Source organism: Dendrobates tinctorius, unplaced genomic scaffold (assembly GCF_039654945.1).
Source record: "Dendrobates tinctorius isolate UK_male_01 unplaced genomic scaffold, ASM3965494v1 ptg000111l, whole genome shotgun sequence".
In the NCBI taxonomy this organism is placed as follows: Eukaryota; Metazoa; Chordata; class Amphibia; order Anura; family Dendrobatidae; genus Dendrobates; species Dendrobates tinctorius.
The window spans coordinates 34,615,873-34,629,930 of NW_027361779.1; the positions used below are offsets into that span (position 1 = coordinate 34,615,873).

Below are 14,058 nucleotides of genomic sequence, written 5' to 3' on the forward strand. Positions count from 1 at the left end.
CCCTCCGGTCAGTGATATCGGCCATGGAGCAGGGAGAATATTTGGCCTCAATCGATGTTCAGGATGCCTATCTGCACATCCCTATTTTTCCCCCACATCAGAAGTTCCTTCGTCTTGCGATCAATGGCCGGAAATTCCAGTTTGTGGCTCTGCCGTTCGGGTTGGCCACGGCACCCAGGGTATTCACGAAGGTAATGGCAGTCGTTATGGCCATTCTTCATTCTCGGGGCATAGTAGTGCTGCCATACTTGGACGACCTTTTAGTGAAAGGGCCGCCCTTTCAAGCATGCGAGGAGAATGTCAGAATCACGCTGGATACTCTATCCCGCCTGGGATGGTTGGTCAATGGGAAGAAGTCATCCCTTACCCTGGCTCAGAGGATTCCATTCCTAGGGATGATTTTCGACACTTCCCGAGGGTTGGTAATTCTCCCTCAAGACAAGGCTCAGGCGCTCCGGCAGGGAGTTCGGAGTCTTCAGCAGCCAGGCCCTCACACGATTCGATTTGGGATGAGGGTTCTAGGGAGGATGGTAGCAGCAATAGAAGCAATTCCGTTTGCGCAATTTCATCTTCGCGCCCTGCAGCACGCTCTTTTAGCAGCATGGGACAGGAGTCCGTTCTCCCTAGATCATCAGTGCAGGTTGTCCTTTCAGGTCCGGCGGGCACTTCAATGGTGGACGCGCGACTCCTCTCTCCTTCAGGGGAAACTCTTTCCTCCAGATCAATGGTTGGTGGTCACAACCGACGCGAGTCTTCTCGGTTGGGGAGCAGTATTTCGTCATCACACAGCACAGGGGCAGTGGTCTCCCCAGGAGGCTCATCTGCCGATCAACTTGTTGGAGCAGTGTGGTTGGCGTTGCAGCATTTTCAGCACTGGCTAGTGGGTTGCCCAGTCCGGGTCCAGTCAGACAACGCCACGGCAGTGGCGTACGTGAATCACCAGGGAGGCATGCGCAGCAAGGCAGCCATGCACGAGATAGAACATGTTCTCCGTTGGGCCGAGAAGCACCACTCAGTAATCTCAGCGGTTCACATACCAGGCGTGGAAAATTGGGCAGCAGATTTCCTGAGTCGGCACGGGGTCGTGGCCGGAGAATGGTCCCTACACCATGAGATTTTCCAGCAGATTTGCCAACGGTGGGGAACTCCGGATGTGGATCTGATGGCCTCCATGGAGAACGCCAAGGTGGGCAGGTTTGTTGCCCGGTCCCAGGACCCACGAGCAATCGCAGCGGATGCTTTGGTTCTTCCATGGAGCCAGTTTCGGCTCCCGTACCTGTTTCCCCCGCTGCCTCTTCTCCCGAGGGTAATCAGAAAGATCAAGATAGAGAGGGTTCCGGCAATTCTGCTGGCTCCAGACTGGCCCCGTCGAGCTTGGTACGCGGATCTAGTACAGCTCCTCGCAGACGTGCCATGGCGTCTACCGAAACGGCCAGACTTACTGTCCCAGGGGCCGATCTACCACCCGAACTTAGGAGCCCTGTGTTTGACGGCATGGCCGTTGAATCCTGGATTCTGACTCAGGCGGGGTTTGGGCGTGAAGTGGTGGCTACGATGGTTAGCGCCCGGAAGCCGGCCTCGGCGAGGATCTATCATAGTACTTGGAAGGTTTTCTTTCTCTGGTGTCGAGAGCACGGGGTTGCGCCTCTGTCCTTCTCGGTTCCCAACATCCTGGCTATTCTGCAGTCAGGCCTAGACGCAGGTTTGGCCCCGAGTTCCCTGAGGAGACAGATCTCGGCCTTGTCTGTCTTGTTCCAGCGAAAGATCGCTAGCAATATGCAGGTCAAGACATTCATTCAGGGGGTGCCCCCCTTTAGAGCTCCCTTAGACGCCTGGGACCTTAATCTGGTTCTGGGTATGCTGCAGGAAGCTCCTTTTGAGCCTTTGCAAGAAGTCGGATTGCCATACCTTACCAGGAAGGTCGTATTTTTGGTAGCTATAACCTCTATTAGGCGGGTCTCGGAATTGGCAGCCCTATCCTGTAGAGCGCCGTTTCTGACCTTTTTTAAGGATAAGGTAGTCTTGAGACCACCTCCGCCGTTCCTGCCGAAGGTTGTGTCCTCGTTCCATATTAATGAGGACATCGTTTTGCCTTCGTTTTGTCCAGCCCCAGTACACAGAGTAGAGAAGGCACTTCCACACGCTGGACCTAGTAAGGGCCCTCAGGAAGTATGTGTCGAGGACAGCACCTTTTCACCAGACAGACTCGTTGTTTGTGATCCCCGAAGGGCGCAGGAAGGGGCTCGCAGCCTCACGGTCGACTATAGCCAGATGGATTCGCCTTACTATTCAAGAGGCTTACCGTATTAGAGGCGCGCCGATTCCATCTGGAATAAGGGCGCACTCGACTCGGGTAGTGGGCGCCTCTTGGGTGCTTCGGCATCAGGCTTCGGCAGAGCAGGTATGCAAGGCAGCAACGTGGTCAACCCTGCACACGTTCTCTAAGCATTACAATGTGCATACTCAGGCTTCGGCGGATGCGAGCCTGGGTAGGAAAATTCTCCAGGCAGCGGTGGCACACCTTTGAACAGGTAGGCATGCGGTTTGGATTGATGAGTTGCTCCCACCCAGGGACTGCTTTGGGACGTCCCACAGTCTCTGTGTCCCCCAATGAGACGAAGGAGAAACATGGATTTTTGTGAGTACACACCGTAAAATCCTTTTCTTCGAGACGCTCATTGGGGGACACAGCACCCACCCTAATAGCCAGTTGGCTTTTGTTTATTTTAATGGGTATAATTCTTTATCGTAGGATGGTCCTTTTTCAGACATATGATTTTCTGCTGTAAGGCTAATTCGCTTTCAGCTTCTCCTACTGCTTTTGCACTAAACTGGTTTCCGCCCGCTATCGGGGCGAGGGTGTATGCAGCGGAGGAGGAGCTAACTTGTTTTTTTGTATACTTAGTGTCGGCCTCCAGACGGCAGTAGCACACACCCACAGTCTCTGTGTCCCCCAATGAGCGTCTCGGAGAAAAGGATTTTACGGTGAGTACTCACAAAAATCCATGTATCTTAAATATATGTAGATATAGCCGTCATTTACTTTAATATATTAATTTCTATGTTAAGTTAAAAGATTTCAATGTTTTAAAGGGAATCTGTCAGCAGGCTTTTGCTTCCTCATCTGAAAGCAGCATGATATAGGCAAAGAGAAGCTAAATTCAATGATGTATCACTTAGATTACTGCGTGCAGCCGCTCTGCTACAATCAGAACTTTTAGATTTAGCAATACAGATCTGAGAAAGCTGCCATCGCCCACACCAAGCTCTGCGTGTACAATGAGCATACATATACGTCCATAAACAACCTTAACCACAACGGTTACACTCCGTATCGAAATATATTTGAGAACCCAAACAAACTGGGAACAAGCAACGATAAGCAAAATTTTATTTATACATTTACATCAAATAAGTAAAAAATGGATGCCTCGTGTCAGACTGTAAAAACACGGCAAAAAGAGACTGACAACCTTTTGTAGGTAACATATGAAGTTGCATTAAGCTATGTGGTTACATTAGTTACCTGCACATATAGCGAAATGTATAGATGTATTTCATTGTACTAACACCACCAGAATTATCAATCATAGGGCACATGTGATAACATAATTTATAGCCTGTTTTTTAATTATGTTTGGTTAGAGGTATAGTTATACCCATACTCATGTAAACAAATAAGACTGACTGAATAGTCATAGAGTGCCTCGGTGCATAGAGAATGAGATGTTGCTACTATATAAAGTGCAATGAATACAGCAATGTAGAAGATCATACCATCGCGTATAGCATATTAACAGTATTGTAGTACAGGTTGAAACCGCATTGAATAAAGTGCATACTAGATAAATTATACCTGGAATGTAAGCCAAGGATTCTTCTTTTTGGGGGCTTGCTCAAATGAGTAGGCTCATGATTATTTAAAACTAAAAATAGGCCCAATGCTATCGCATCGGGAGTGCGTTGAAATTAACATCTGTGTATGCTTAGTGGTGCTGACAGGAGCAGCGCAGTTGTGGCTGTTAAAGCGCATGCGCAGGAATTGCGTCCACGAACTGCGCCTGCGCAAGTGACATACCACGTCACCGCTATTCCCGCACATGCGTAGTAAAGACTTGACTGTTACTGCGCCTACGTGGGAATAGTGGAGACGTGTACCGTATGTTCTCGAGTATAAGCCGAGGCACCTAATTTTGCCACGGAAAACTGGGTAAACTTATTGACTCGAGTATAAGCCAGGTATGCATTGTCCCCCGTCCTGTCCTGGTATGTGTGGCTCCCCCCTTCCCTGTCCTGCTATGTGTGGCTGCCCTCGTCCCTGTCCTGCTATGTGTGGCTCCCCCCGTCCCTGTCCTGGTATGTGTGGTTCCCCCCTTGTCTATCCTGGTATGTGTGGCTCCCGCTCCTGTTATCATGGCTCCCTGGTCCCATCCTGTATGCATGGCTCCCTGGTCCCATCCTGTATGCATGGCTCCCTGGTCCCATCCTGTATGCATGGCTCCCTGGTCCCATCCTGTATGCATGGCTCCCTGGTCCCATCCTGTATGCCTGGCTCCCTGCTCCCATCCTGTATGCCTGGCTCCCTGGTCCCATCCTGTATGCCTGGCTCCCTGGTCCCATCCTGTGTGCCTGGCTCCCTGGTCCCATCCTGTATGCCTGGCTCCTTGGTCCCATCCTGTATGCCTGGCTCCCTGGTCCCATCCTGTATGCATGGCTCCCTGGTCCCATCCTGTATGCATGGCTCCCTGGTCCTATCCTGTATGCATGGCTCCCTGGTCCCATCCTGTATGCATGGCTCCCTGGTCCCATCCTGTATGCCTGGCTCCCTGGTCCCATCCTGTATGCCTGGCTCCCTGGTCCCATCCTGTATGCCTGGCTCCCTGGTCCCATCCTGTATGCCTGGCTCCCTGGACCCATCCTGTGTGCATGGCTCCCTGGTCCCATCCTGTATGCATGGCTCCCTGGTCCCATCCTGTATGCATGGCTCCCTGGTCCCGTCCTGTATGCCTGCCTCCTTGGTCCCGTCCTGTATGCGTGGCTCCCTGGTCTCGTCCTGTATACGTGGCTCCCTGGTCTCGTCCTGTATGCGTGGCTCCCTGGTCCCGTCCTGTATGCGTGGCTCCCTGGTCCCGTCCTGTATGCGTGGCTCCCTGGTCCCGTCCTGTATGCCTGGCTCCCTGGTCCCGTCCTGTATGCCTGGCTCCCTGGTCCCGTCCTGTATGCATGGCTCCCTGGTCCCATCCTCCCATCCTGTATGCATGGCTCCCTTGTCCCGTCCTGTATGCATGGCTTGCCTTGGCTCGGCTCCCCCGGTCCTCACTCGACCTCCCTCGTCCTCCCCCGTCCTCCCCGTGAGGACACGCGCAGTGGCTGAAACATTCCTGCATCTCTCTCTGTTTTCCCGTCTTCCAGCAGCACTTCCTGTATTCAGCAGTCAGGTGATACCGCTCATAGTCCCCCCCCTTTTTTGCAGTCTAAAACAATTAAAGGGAACCTGTAAGCAACATTGTGCTGAGTAACCTACAGACAGTGTCAGGTCAGAGCCGTTATACTAATTAAAATGATACCTTGGTTGATGAAATCCATCTTGTGGTTGTTGTTTATTCTTTATTTTCAGTTTTGAGTAAATGATATGCTCATGCTCCGGGGCGGGGCTGTGGAGGTGTCTTCATGTGGTGGTGCTCTGCTGGTATTCATCTCTATGGCTTCTGACAGGTCACTGATCCCTCAATGAGCTGCCCCTTAGTTTACATAATGAATATTATATATACATTTTTGGAAAAAAAAAAAAAACACTTCTGCAGGCAGGAGCCAGCATAATCACATATGTACTGTGTATATAATTAATGTGTTTCAGGTCATCCTGATATTAAAAAAAAAAATCCATTTGAAAGTGGCGTTCCTAAAATAAAAAAAAATTATTTTAAAATAGTGATCTGATAGCTGCTACAGTGCAGGCGCCAGCGTTGCCATCTTGGTGGAGGATTTTTTTTTCTCTAGCAAGATGGCGCCGCCTGCACAGTAGCAGCTATCGGATCACCGTTTTCAAACAATGTTTTTTTATTTTAGGAACTTCAGGAATACATCAAACAAATGTGTATATAATTCATTACACATGCCATCATGCTGCAGCGCAGATGCCACCACTGGCGCCTGCCTAAGTGGTTTTTTTTTTTCCAAGATATACAAGTGCTTCTCACTAAATTAGAATGTAATCAAAAATTTAATTTATTTCCGTTCATCAATACAAAAGTGAATCTCATATATTATATAGTCGTGATCTATTTCAAGTGTTTATTTCTGTTAATGTTGATGATTATGGCTTACAGCCAATAAAAACCTAAAAGTCATTATCTCAGTAAATTAGAATAATTAACAAAATACACCTGCAAATTATTCCTAAGCGTTTAAAAAGGTCCCTTAGTCTGTTTCAGTAAGCTCTACAATCATGGGGAAGACTGATGACCTGACTGATATCCAGAAAGCAGACATTGACACACTCCACAAGGAGGGTAAGCCTCAAAAGGTCATTGCTAAAGAAACTGGCTGATCACAGAATGCTGTATCCAAGCATACTGTATTAATGGAAAGTTGAGTGGAAGGAAAAAGTGTGGTAGAAAAAGGTGCACAAGCAACCGGGATAACTGCAGCCTTGAAAGGATTTTTAAGAAAGGGCCATTCAAAAATTTGGGGGAGATTCACAAGGTGTGGACTGCTGCTGGAGTCATTGCTTCAAGAGCCACCACACACAGACGTATCCAGGACATGGGCTACAAGTGTCGCTTTTCTTGTGTCAAGCCACTCATGACCAATAGACAGTGCAAGAAGCGTCTTACCTGGGCCAAGGAGAAAAAGAACTGGACTGTTGCTCAGTGGTCCAAAGTGTTGCTTTCTGATGAAAGTAAATTTTGCATTTCATTTGGAAATCGAGGTCCCAGAGTCTGGAGGAAGAGTGGAGAGGCACACAATCCAAGCTGCTTGAGGTCTAGTGTGAGGCTGTGTTCACACGTTGCGTTTTTTTAGCAGTTTTCCCACGGATTTACCAAAGAATTCGCTCAAAAAATGCCTAAAAGCTCCCCATTCATTTTAATGCATTTTGCACTTTTTGTGCACATTGATGCGTTTTTTACCGCGAAAAAAATGCTTTGCGGTAAAAAACGCAGCATGCTCATTAATTTTGCGTTAAATTCCGCATTTATGGCTATTTTCTATGTGTCTGGGGACGCTCCGGAAAAAATTGCGGCAAAAACACGCGGTTTCTGGGAAGGAGTCTGGTTTTCATACAGAAATTTTCTGCATACCTGTGCACATAGCCTGAAGTTTCCACAATCAGTGATGGTTTGAGGAGCCATGTCATCTGCTGATGTAGGTCCACTGTATTTTATCAAGACCAAAGTCAGCGAAGCCGTCTACCGGGAAATTTTAGAGCACTTCATGCTTCCCTCTGCCTACAAGCTTTTTGGAGATGGAAACTTCATTCCCCAGCAGGACTTGGCACCTGTCCATACTGCCAAAAGTAGCAATACCTGGTTTAAAAACAACAGTGTCACTGTGCTTGATTGGCCAGCAAATTCCCCTGACCTTAACCCCATAGAGTAGAAGATGTGACACCAAACCCAACAATGCAGACAAGCTGAAGACTGCTATCAAAGCAACCTGGGCTTCCATAACACCTCAGCAGTGCCACAGGCTGATCGCCTCCATGCCACACCGCATTGATGCAGTAATTGATGCAAAAGGAGCCCCAATCAAGTATTGAGTGCATTTACTGAATATACATTTCAGTAGGTCAACATTTCGGATTTTAAAATCATTTTTTCAAGCTGGTGTTATAAAGTATTCTAATTTACTGAGATAATGACTTTTGGGTTTTCATTGGCTGTAAGCCATAATCAACAACATTAACAGAAATAAACACTTGAAACACTCTGTTTGTAATGACTCTATATAATGAGTTTCACTTTTTGTATTGAAGAACTGAAATAAATTAACTTTTTGATGATATTCTAATTTAGTGAGAAGCACCTGTATATAATATTCATTATGTAAACTACGGGGCAGGTCACTGAGGGATCAGTGATGTCTTAGAAGCCATACACATGAATACCTAAGCAGAGCACCACATGAAAACACCCCCTTCCCCCACAGTCCCGCCCCGAGCACAAAAATCTCAATAACTCAAAACTGAAAATAAAGAATAAACAACAACCACAAGATGGATTTCATCAACCAAGGTATCATTTTAATCAGTATAACGGCGCCGAGCTGACACTGTCTGTAGGTTACTGTGCACAATCCTGCTGACAGGTTCCCTCTATTATTAGTGGATTGGCAATCCCCGATGTAGCTTTGTTTCTGTGTTTCTGCAGCATTCCCATCGTATAAGTACAATTTACTCTTTTCTTCTCAACCCCCCCCTCCTCGTCCCCTGCCACACACCCACTCATTTTGATCCACTCACCTTCTAGCCTACCCACTTTTAAATTTCACTTGTACAGTCACATTTTCTCATTTAGATATCTTTACTACACATGATGCACTTTTATTTACACCTCGTATTTTGGCAATTGGTATTCGTCCATGGACATTTTAAATAATCATGAGCCTCTCCATTTGAGCATGGCCCTGGAAGAAGAATCAGCAAAACGCACATTGTGGTGAAGGTTCCACCATCCTTGGCTTACAATCCAGGTATAATTAATGTAGCATGCACTTTATTCAATGTGGTTTCAACCTGTACTACAATATTGTTACTATGCTAATGTATATATTTGTTTTATTGCTGTATTCTTTGCACTTTATATAGTAGTAGCATCTCATTCTCTATGCACCGAGGCACTCTAGGACTATTCAGTCAGTCTTATTTGTTTACACGAATATGGGTATAACTATACCTCTACCCAAACATAATTAAAAAACAGGCTATAAATTATCTTGTTATCACATGCGCCCTCTGATTGATAATTTTGGTGGTGTTAGTACAATGAAATACATCTATACATTCCGCTATATGTGCAAGTGACTAATGTAACCACGTAGCTTAATGCAACCTTATATGTTACCTACAAAAGGTTGTCAGTCTCTTTTTGCCGTGTTTTTATAGTCTGACATAAGGCATCCATTTTTTATCTATTTAATGTAAATGTATAAATAAAATTTTGCTTATTGTTGTATACAATGTCTATAGATAGTGAGGTGCTCATCAGGGCTGTGGAGTCAGTAAGCCAAACCTCCGACTCCTCAATTTCACTGACTCCAATCCCACAGCCCTTCCTCATTACTGAGCATATACATAAAGTGCAGCACAGATTATATAACTGTGGATGTGTCTGGAGCGTGCACACTGCTATGTTAAGCCCTCGTTACACATAGCGATATCGCTAGCAATATCGCTGTAACATCACCGATTTTGTGACGTTATAGCGATATTGCTAGCGATATCGCTATATCTGATACTTACCTCCGACCGCTCCCCCGCTGCTCATCGCTGTTCGCGCGAGAAGGTCCTGGACCATTTCTCGTAGTCCGCTTCCTGCTGTGGAGACGAGCGACGTGTGGACGTGGGCGGGAGGACGTCAGGATCGCTTCGTCTGACAGGTAAGTAGCGACCCCCGACCCCTGCTATGTCGCTGGTGAGATCTGCCTGTGTGGCAGCTCACTAGCGACCACTTAACGATGCACCAGCGATCCATATCGTTGTCGGGATCGCTGGTGCATCGCTAAGTGTAACGGTACCCTTAATGTGTTAGTACATTGCTTCAATGAAATGTTGCCGGAATCAGTGCATGTGCATACCGCGTAGAATGATTTCAATAGCTAGATTAGACAAGCGATTTTTATGAACAGTTAGGACATATGAAAGGGGGTCAAATAGTAGTGGAAAACTCTTTTGAACTAAAAGGATTAACATTTCTCATTATGCAGTTGAATGTTCCTGGTGGTCCTAAGAAGATAACTTCAGAAATCCATTATGCGGAAGTCGGAGTCAATGATCTGACCATCCTTCAGAGACTCCAGAATGTTGAAGACAAGTTAAATGCAGGACATAGGCAGGAAGTGACTTTCCTAGAAGGCTCTTTAAGAAAGGATCATAAATATTCACATGAAATAGAAGAGATGAAAATAAATTATGAAAAGGAAATCGAAGAGCTAAAACGAGAAAACTTCATTCTTCAAACAAAGGTTGGTTGTAGAGTATTGGAAAAGTAGCTGGTCAGCTTTGTTCACATCTTGATCAGGGGTTATATTTGAGCTATGGACCCCACATAACCACATTTCAGCACCTCACTGGCTTTACACATCATATCGAATATGCCACGTTACATTATGTTGTGAAAAGCAAGTGTATTTTCATCAAAGGCTCAACCACTGCATAACCATGCTCAATTCTACCTGCTAGCAGAGCTATAGCATAGGGAATTGAGCGCAGTCAGTGTTTAAGGTGGCGCAGTTACCTTCTTACATGCCATAGTCAAAAGCAACCACTGTATTACGGGAGATTAACAGAGGGAGATGGCTCACTTTGTCACTCCATGGACTTCCAGTGCGATCACGGGGTGCTGTTTGCTGATTTGTTTTTAGGTGTTTAAAGTTAACTTGTCATTTAAAAAAATGTTGTTTACCTTTAGAAATAGGGATAATCAGCATTAAAGTGCTGCTTGCTACTGAAAGCACAGCTATCGGTAGAAAATGAACTATCCTTCTTGGAGCCCCTTGCTTTCAGTCATGGCGATGTGCATGTATCTGTTATGGCGCTTTAATTGACAGCTTGCGCTGCACATGTGTGCATTTGACAGGTTCCCTTCAAAAAGAAAATGCAAAAAAAAGAAGAAAAATACAATTGTTAAATACAATATAGTCTAATATAAAAAAAAAAAACCTCCAAAAGAGAGACACATCATATCAGAGTCTCAGTAATAACCAGTAAATAAAATAAAAATCTATAATTTGTACTGCCAGGTGAATACCGCATAAAAAAAATCAGCTACAACAGAATTACCATTTTTTATTCATCTTGCCTCCTATAAAATGAAACAAACAGTCTAAAAAATGTGGATGTATCATAAAGTAGTGGCATTAAACACTACAGCTTGTTACACAACAAAAAACAACCCTCATAGAGCTCCTTAGGCAGAAAAATAAAGTTATTGCTCTCAGAATATGATGCAAAAAAAAGTTGTTTTTTTTCTTTCTCTCAAATAGTGATATTGTACAAAAGTCATAAAACAGAAACATTATAAATTGAGTATCACTATAATCATACCTACCCTTACTATAAAGTGGGTGCAGACATCTTCTGATAGTTTGGATGGACAATTTGACGCCTTAGTTTTGGCCATTCTTCTAATCTGTCTGTACAGAGGTTTACTTCTGCGCACCTCTTCCTGTGATTTCAATTCTTTGTATGATCTGGTGTACCACGGCAAATGTGTTGCAAGTGAAAGCGTATTTTCAATGCAGCAAAAGTGTCTGTACAGAATTCAGGCAACTTTCGGCCCTCAGACCTTGCTCACGGCCAGCCAAATATGTAGGTAATATTAGGTGTATGTGCTTTATACTTTAGGCTCGGTGTACACTATGTGCTGTTTCCTTCAGGCTTGGTGTACCCTATGTCATGTATAACTCAGGCTCAGTGTCTCCTATGTGATGTATAGCCCAGGCTCAGTGTCTCCAGCAGTCAAGGTGTCACGATTCTGTTGTCAGGTGTCCCGGGACCAGCGGCTTCTTCCCGGTCTCTAACATTAAGAGCGTTCTATCTCGCCTCTCCCTGTTTCTCAGATTACTTCTGATGGTGAATACGCCGGGGCCACGTACCTTGCCTTACCTTTGGAACTCCTGGATCCGCCCTCAGTCTGTACTCTTCCCCCACCCAGGAAAGAGGAGAGTAGTAGTGTATCGTAATGCACCAAAAGACTAACAAGGTAATACAAATAAGGATAACGAAAAGTACCAAACATACATATATAGTCACACATGCAACATAGGAACTGGGGAGTGCAGGATGTGGTTAAACCAAAGTAGGAGAAGAAAAGTAATTATCAAACACTCTTAACCTAGCAACAGTCAAAGATAAAGCCACCAAACGCCTTCTCCAATAACAACCACCAACAACCTCCAGCCAGTCAGCAAAAGCTCGCTCTGACAATGAGTGCTTGCCAGGACTCAGGTTATGTAGGAGATGGGAGAGGCTAACAATGCGCTGCTGAGCTGAGCAGATTAACCCTTTCTGTGCTAAAAGAAACTTGCACCATTTACTATGAAGGTGAAGTGCTTCTAATCAGTGCAAGAGTAGGAGAAATTAGACACTGCGGTCTTCTGGCTCTTTTCTGTCGCAGTAAACCTGTGACACAAGGTGTATCATGTGATTTACACAATTACCTTTTCCTGCTGCATGTTTTATTTAGGGGAGGATGCTATTTCTAATTACTGAACTGGATCTTTCGGATCTCCTATGTGACTTTTAGGTACTATTATTTTCTCTTGACATTTATAGTTGCTATGTTTTGCATAATAATTTCACTGACTTGATGCTGAAATTATTTTGCTCAGACATGCTTTTGATTTTTTAGTTACTTTTCTTAAGGAAGTGGTGATACACACTACAAATGGCCACTAAAAAGAAAAGTGAAGGCAGAGTGTCAATCTTTTCAAGATAAAGGGTGAAAATATTTTTGTGTTGAAGTCAAAAGCAAGCCTGTGTGCCTGGTTTGTGGTGATGCATTAGCAGTAATGAAAAAAGCCAATCTTTGGCGTCATTACAGCACTAAACATGCAAAGCTCAATGCACTGCAAGGTCAAATGTGTCTGATAAAATCAATGCTCTGAAGCGGAGTTTGGAATCACAACAAGCCTGTTTACTAGGCCTCATTATGACAGAGACACCGTTATTCAGACAAGCTATGTAGTGAGCGAGCTAATTGCAAAGAAGCTGACACCTTATGTAGAGGGAGAGTTTGTGAAAGAGGGCATGGTGGCTGTTGTGGAGTTGTTGGAGCCAGACAAAGTAAAATTGTTTCAGTCTGTTAGTGTGTCTCGGAGAACCGTCTCAGATCGCATTACTGGTTTCGCCCAAGACATTGAAAATGCACTATTTAGGGAAAGATTCAAAGATGTCAAAAGTAAACATATGGCATTGAAAATCTTTGCTACACCATTTAATGTGGAACCAGCTGATGTGCTGCATAACCTACAGCACAAAATCGTTTAGCTGCAAAACGATGATGAGCTGAAAGCTAGGTTCAACAACCTACCACTGCTTGAGTTCTATGAATGTTATGTGAGCAGTGATAATTTTACTGCTGTGACAAGACATGCATTGAAATATGCAACTGTGTCAGAACAATGTATTGTTGCGAGCAGTTCTTTTCAAAACTTTCCATCATGAAATCTTAACTTCGCTCCAGATCGACTAATGCGAACTTGGAAAACCGGTTACAAGTAGCAACATCATCAATACCCCCAAGCATCAAACGGACTCGCCAAAGACAAGCTGTTCTAGCCATCACAATAGGGGGGGATTATTTAAAAGTTTGACTAAATATAGTGGGCTAGTGTGTTTGAGTTGTTGGATGGATTTGGGGATTGGGGTGTTTGTTTGAAATGGCTTTTATAATTCAATAAAAACACAAATTAAAAAAAATCTATAATTGGCTAATGTTTAAGTTGATAATTTTGAACAACCCCTGAATGATTTTATAAATATTCAAATTGCCGTTGGCAGAAAATAGTTCCGCCCCCCCATTCTAGACACTTTGTTTTCTAGAATATTAATTTGTCCTACAAGGACACGTAAATAGCTGTCACGCACAGTGTAGGAAAGACTAAGTGCAACATGAGGGGATGAGGGGAAGGAAGCCCAGACACATGGGAAAGGATGAGTGGAGACCCCTAGGCAAATCTGATAACACCCTACCTGCCCTACCGTCCTTAAATTGATTCCTTACCAATCACTGAGCAGGAAACCTAAGCCGTGTATCACCCTAGAGTTAAGCCCTGGATAGGTAGGGGGTGGGATGGGCACTGGTCAGTTCCCACTGCACACTAAAGACAAAAAGGTAG

The 14,058-nt window shown here is 44.9% G+C and overlaps 1 protein-coding gene across 5 annotated transcripts in view; it reads left to right on the top strand.

Annotated features, from left to right (window-relative positions):
- Positions 1-14,058, top strand: part of CEP162 (centrosomal protein 162) — a 179,909-nt gene that overhangs the window by 81,504 nt on the left and 84,347 nt on the right. For all 5 annotated transcript variants that reach the window (XM_073589647.1, XM_073589643.1, XM_073589645.1 and 2 more), the window contains one exon: positions 9,925-10,182. In XM_073589647.1, the coding sequence (XP_073445748.1) occupies positions 9,925-10,182 (258 nt within the window). The remainder of the gene's footprint in view (positions 1-9,924; positions 10,183-14,058) is intronic.